The 6,000-nt window shown below is 36.5% G+C and overlaps 1 protein-coding gene and 1 non-coding gene across 3 annotated transcripts; both read left to right on the forward strand.

Moving 5' to 3' along the window:
- Positions 1-351: 351 nt before the first annotated feature.
- On the forward strand, positions 352-424 carry TRNAA-CGC (transfer RNA alanine (anticodon CGC)). Its single transcript has one exon. It is a non-coding gene; the product is annotated as a tRNA-Ala (tRNA).
- Positions 425-446: 22 nt separating this feature from the next.
- Positions 447-5,552, forward strand: LOC100781803 (uncharacterized). 2 transcript variants are annotated; one of them, XM_006584700.4, is made up of 12 exons: positions 447-972; positions 1,049-1,209; positions 1,313-1,390; positions 1,478-1,557; positions 1,827-1,911; positions 2,182-2,601; positions 3,037-3,144; positions 3,909-3,976; positions 4,131-4,218; positions 4,332-4,403; positions 4,491-4,544; positions 5,014-5,552. In XM_006584700.4, the coding sequence occupies exons 1-12, from the start codon at positions 462-464 to the stop codon at positions 5,092-5,094; spliced, it is 1,806 nt and encodes a 601-aa protein (XP_006584763.1). In that variant the 5' UTR covers positions 447-461; the 3' UTR covers positions 5,095-5,552. The 2 variants fall into 2 exon arrangements, 1 of the variants encoding a protein (XP_006584763.1); XR_001389389.2 differs by lacking the exons at positions 4,491-4,544; positions 5,014-5,552 and adding an exon at positions 3,303-3,339 and having other exon boundaries at positions 4,332-4,387.
- Positions 5,553-6,000: the final 448 nt, after the last annotated feature.

The following is a 6,000-nucleotide window of genomic DNA, read 5'->3' on the forward strand; positions in this document are numbered from 1 at the left end:
ATAATCACACCAACACTAATATTATGGTTTTCTATAAAACATTTAATAATTATTGTGAAATTAGGATAAAAGGTTTGTTCTTAGTTGTACTATATACCTTGTGTCTCCGTATGCATTTTAAATTTAACAATTTAACTAAATATTTATCTGATAAAATTTTATCAGACGAGAATTTATTTACGAATTTGATTGTTGAGTTCTGGATAGTCATCTGAGCCATTCGAGAACAATTGTGTTTTCTAAATATCAGTTGATACGTTCTTAAATTGGTTTTGTTAGATGAGTGAATTATTTATTTATTTCTTCTATACTATAAATTATGAAATATTTTATTTGAATAGCATCAATAATGGGGGTGTAGCTCATATGGTAGAGCGCTCGCTTCGCATGCGAGAGGCACGGGGTTCGATTCCCCGCACCTCCATATATCCTTTTATTTTGCGAAGCGATCCAAGGCGTTGATGCTGATTCTCAAAGGTTATCCACCAAGACTTAAATTCCTTGGCTTGCCACCTCTCATTCCTCATCTGTCTCGAAACCAATTCAGAGCTATGACTCTAAACCTCTGCACTCCATGCTTCTCTCGCATGCTTCACCACCCTTTTTCTTCTTCTTCTTCTCTCCCCAACACTCACACTCCTTTGCCTTCTCTATTATTTTTCTCCCCTTCCTCACTCCCCAACCCTAACCAATCCACCTTCATAAGCACCAAAGCTTCCGTGAGCGAGAGCCACAATGAAACCTCCGACGACACCGCTGCCAACTTATTTGACCAACAACTCATCCTCCGACTCGCCGCAACCGCCAAAGACGCCGACGAGGCCTTACTAATGATCGCCGACAACTCCTCCCGAAACGACGGCGTCGTTTCCACCTCCGATTGCTGTTCCATTATCTCCGCAGCACTTAACCGCAACAATCCCCAACTCGCTCTCTCCATTTTCTACGCCATGCGCGCCACTTTTCATCAAGGTTATTTTTCTCTGCAGTTCCCGCGCGTTTATTAATTTTTTTTGCTATTTGATAACGCTTGTTTTTTCCTCGGTAGTTGGCGAGAGTGGTCCTTTGGCTGAGAGATGGAAGTGGTCGAGGCCAAATGCAAATGTTTATACATTGTTGATTCAAGGTTTAGCGGCGGTGTTAAGGGTTTCTGACGCTCTCAGGGTTATTAGATATATTTGTGAAATCGGCGTTTCTCCTGGTGAGGAGGTACGCTTCAGCATTTTTAAAATCCTTTGTTACGCATTCGGCATTGTATCGCAAAGATTGGACTTGCCTTTGACGCCAATGCTAATCATTTTGGTCATTGCAGGTTCCGTTTGGGAAGATAGTCAAATGCCCTAGCTGTCGGATAGCTGTTGGTGTTGCACAACCACAACAAGGTATTCAGGTATTCCCCTGCCTATGCCCAATGTTCATTCTATTACTACTTGTGAGTGGTGATTATATGATAGTTTCACAAACATTTCCGTTGCAGATAGTGTCTTGTGCAAAGTGTCGCTACCAATACGAACTTGTTTCAGGAGACATAGTCAGTATTGAATCAGAAGAAATCAGGTTGGTTAGTCATATCGTTTTCTTACATCTCTTGATACAACAAAAAAAAAAAATCCCTTCATAATTTGATTTTGAATTTCCACTAATCCATGTATTTAATATTTGCCATGGGAAGCACCATACATAAGTTGTTCCAGTGTTTGCTCTCCCCTCCCCCTCTTCATTTTGTTGTAACCAATGCTTGTCTTTGTTTTAATACAATATGTATGTGTATGGTGTTGATCATGGAGTATTCACTTTTTCTAAGGATCTCCTCCTGCCGAACGCAGCATGGACATTACCGCATGGGAAAGGGGGTTAAGATACGTGAAACTGATGAAGCAAAGCATTCCTGCTGCTGTTCACTCTATTGTGGTATGCACTCTCCACTCACCTTTTGACATCTGATTATTAGGTTGTCTTCTGATGAATAGTTGTAGTTGAGAACCTTTAAAAACTTGTGACTAAGTTGATTATTCAGTAGTGAGCATCCAGTGAAACAAGGAATACTTTTGATGCCTAAGCTTTTTCAGACCTCTACTTTTTTATTTTTACAAATTCATGCCGATTGTTCTAGCTAACACTTCATTTTTTGAAGTCTCACATCTATTACCTCTTAACATCTATCCTTCTCCTTTTGTTTAGGTGCAGACCCCTTCTGGTCTGGCTCGCACTCATAGATTTGCAACTGAAACAGTTGATCTGCCAGCTCAAGAAGGTGAAAGGGTAACTGTTGCTGTGGCAGCTCCATCTAATGTGTATCGAAAGGTGGGCCCCTTTAAATTCAGTCCAAGAGCCCCTGATTTCTATCCTGGTGAGGCTATGTGCATAACAAACCACAAGGATGGGCGGGAGTCACTACTGTTAAGAGCCCCAAGAAAAGAAGTAAATTCGTCATTACTCAAACCCTCCCTCATCTTTCCACTTCTTGCTTTGTTGGCCACCGGTGATGTTGCCTCTGGAATTATTGACCCCGGCCTTCCCCAATTGCTGTCAGTTGTTGCAGTTTCAACTCTTGTTGTTGGATCTACAGTGAATACTGTTGTTCTTCCTCAGTTTAATCAGGTATTGGAGTTAATTCATCAATTTTGCCCCCATTGAAGGAGGCTCATTTATCTTCCCTTCACTCAATCAATTTGAATTCTCAATAGAACCAATTTTCTGTTGGCAATACCATATAGTTTTGTTTCTCCTATCAAAAACTAACTTGGAAGAGATAGTTGTTTTTTGAGTTGTTACTAGTGGTGATTTTGAATTTTTTCCTATTCATGGACCCAAACAAATGAAACTCCTATTCACAATCATGAATAGTTTGCACTTTGTTTCATTACTGCACATTCTTGAAATCGAATGCAAGAAATAGGGGAAAAAATAAGATTCTTATAATTCCTTTCCTATTATGACTGACTGACCCCTTTATTCACTGCTCACGCATTAATCAATTATGAATGTTCTTATGAAAGATATAATTAGTTCATCTGCATATGTTTATGATTACAGCTTCCACAGAAATCAGTAGAAGTAACTGCGATCAAACAACAGCTTTTATCTCAATATGATGTTCTTCTGTCTCGCATCAATGACCTAAAAGAAGCTGCTGAAAAAGAGGTGTGCTATTTGCATGATTTGTGATTAGCATGATGATACTGACCTTTATTTACTTGTATTTGAAGAACAAAGAGGTTATACCTCCTTTATAAGATTTTTACAGTTTTATCCTAATTTTCCACCCATTTGTAACACAGCAATAATATGTTCTTTTGTAGAAACTACCAAGTTCATCATTCAAGAAGAGGGGAAGCTGTAAGGGTTGAGTTCTGTTTAATAAATGTTGCATTGTTAAAGGCAAAAATTGGAAGGTTTTTAATAATAAGGTCCTGTAACTGACAACCAAACTAAAATAAACCAAGAATTGATAGTATTCATACCTAATCCACTGTGAATTATCCTGCATTTTTTTCATAAATATTGCTCTGTATACTTTCCTTAATATGAAGGAAAGACAGTGTCAATAATGTCATAACTCATATCTGACTCCAATTGGCATGGAAAGTCTAATGCAAAATGCTACATTGTACAAAAGTCAGCCTGATTTAAATGAATGCAGAATAATTTCATAATTGAATTGAAGGATTTAAATTATATACTAGCGACCTAATTATTAGTTGCTGATAGAAGGAACTTACAAATGTTGTTAGTATATTCTGGAAATTATCTGCAGATTAATATTTGTATTTCTCATCCCAGGATGAGAGAGAATCAGATTAATATTTGTATGAAAGTTGTTTTTAAAGATAATAGTTTCTTTTCTCTTCTTCTGTGGAAATATACCGATAGCTTAAGTTTTATAAATTTGATTTATACTTTTGTAGATTTGGATGTTAGCTCGAATGTGCCAACTTGAGAACAAAATTTCAGCTGTTGGAGAACCTGCTTATCGGTGAATTGCTATAACTTAATGTCTATGTTTCTAGAAATAATATTTTTTCCCGTCATAATCATTTATGTTATAATTTCCTTAAGCTTTTTTTGGGTCTTTACTCTTTGTTCTACGTTATAGTCTGAAAATACTATGTCATTTTAATTATACCCAGGACTCGGATAAGTAAAGTCAAAAGGGTTCGCGAGAGCCTGCAAAACTCCCTCAGGGGACGGATTGAATTGATTGAAAGCTATGCTAGGGTATGTTTTCTTTAAAAGTGTGATAGAATATCCTCCCCAGAGAATTAAAAAAAAAAAAGAGTTCTCATTGTTGCTTTTGGAATATTTAATTCAGTATAGTGCTCTTTGATCAGATTTCCTCAATGATTGAAATCGAAGTGGAGATGGAGACTGATGTTCTTGCTGCTGAAACTGCTAGTAATATGGTAATACTACTTAACCATATATTCATTTTGGGTGATAATATCTTTCTGTAACAAGTTTTTACTTAGCTGAGGGTCCATGTATTGCAGGATAGTATCAAAGAACAGATAGAGCAAATCATGGAGCTTGAAAATTTGGAGGAGGTTTGTTTGTTTTTTCTTTTTCCTATAAATACAAGCCTATTACTTGTGGCCTTGTAGTTGTAGTTATGAATATGGCCTGTGCTTTCTTTCACAAAAGCTCACAAAATAAATCCTCCCAGAATTATCACAATCTTCTTAGGATAGGAAGTATAGAAAGCCTTGCAGTGATACCATTTATATTGTCCATTTTTTTTTTTGGTTTGAATGTCTAACACAGCAATTAAAAATATATTATTTTCCCTCATTCCTCCCTAGTACGGGATTTGGGATTAAACGCCTCAGACGTGCTGACCTGTATGGTAGATGAAAAATGTCATATATTCTGTAGTGACAATCTAATCTAATCAAACTTAAATCAGGGTTGGTCCAGATCAAGACGTTTAATGTGATTGTAACAATTTGGTCCTATTAACATTGGGGGTCTGCACTTTGTTTTGTATCAGTGTTCTCATTTTGCTTTTCCCCGCAGAGATGGAAAATACAAGCAGAAGCAAATGATGAGGCTGAAAGACTTCTTAGTTCCCAGCCCATGCCTTTGGACGAAGTTTAAAGTTGAATGGATGCATCTGATTCGTGTGCTGTATCATTAGGCAAGCTTCACCTCCCAGCTCAATGATCTTTTCAACTGAGCAAAAGAGCAGCATCCAGTCATCTGTGTCTTTTAGCAGGCAAGTTTTGAAATTTTGGTATCTTAGAAGAATCACCATCATGTCACCAGAATATATGATCATCTGTGGCATCTAATGCAAATATTTGTTGCCACTAAAAGCCGCCCACGCAGCTCTCAAAGTAAAGGTAGATAACAGCCCAACGTGGTGTAAATTCGTTGTTAACCATGGTAATATTTTCAGGAACGTTTATCTTGTGAAAACATTATCATTATTTGTTATTATTGTTGCTAATATTTTCTTAATCGTTCCCAAGTCTAGATTGGAAGGCCAACACTTCTAAACCGGTTGTTGTCCATACTATTTGCATTTAGCTTGTATTTTAAAATATATTTTTGAATTTTTTTATAGCATACTTATATTTATAATGATTGAAAAAATGATGGTATTTTATTTGATATTTTGATTCTACTTTAAGTTTTATGTTAATAAAAAGGGAAACCCAAAGTTTGTGTTTTTCTGCGGTTTATTATAGATAAAAGTCAGAAACAATGCGAATCCTTCCGTGGTCTTCAAAATTACGCTTAGGAAAAAAAAATACAAGAGGCAAGAGAAATAAACTAGGCGTCATTTCAACAACAAAAAAGGGGTCATAGCAAAACAAAGTGACAGTCCAACCCAGGTTGAAATACAAATTATTCATTATTCACAATCAATTAGGACCACATTGTTGCTACCTCAACGACACCTATTTATTTTATAAGAAATTATCTAACGAACTTATTTTGAATTTGACAACGTCGATGGGTTGTACACTCAATTATTTTTTTAATAATAATTGAGTCAAA

Source organism: Glycine max, chromosome 8 (genome assembly GCF_000004515.6).
Source record: "Glycine max cultivar Williams 82 chromosome 8, Glycine_max_v4.0, whole genome shotgun sequence".
NCBI lineage: Eukaryota > Viridiplantae > Streptophyta > Magnoliopsida > Fabales > Fabaceae > Glycine > Glycine max.

Excerpts from the sequence above, each read along its gene's own strand:
- LOC100781803 (XM_006584700.4), top strand. The coding sequence starts at position 462 with ATGCTGATTCTCAAAGGTTATCCACCAAGACTTAAATTCCTTGGCTTG. Across the intron at positions 973-1,048 it reads GCGCGCCACTTTTCATCAAG|TTGGCGAGAGTGGTCCTTTG; the intron begins GTTATTTTTCTC and ends TTTCCTCGGTAG. Across the intron at positions 2,602-3,036 it reads TTCTTCCTCAGTTTAATCAG|CTTCCACAGAAATCAGTAGA; the intron begins GTATTGGAGTTA and ends TTATGATTACAG.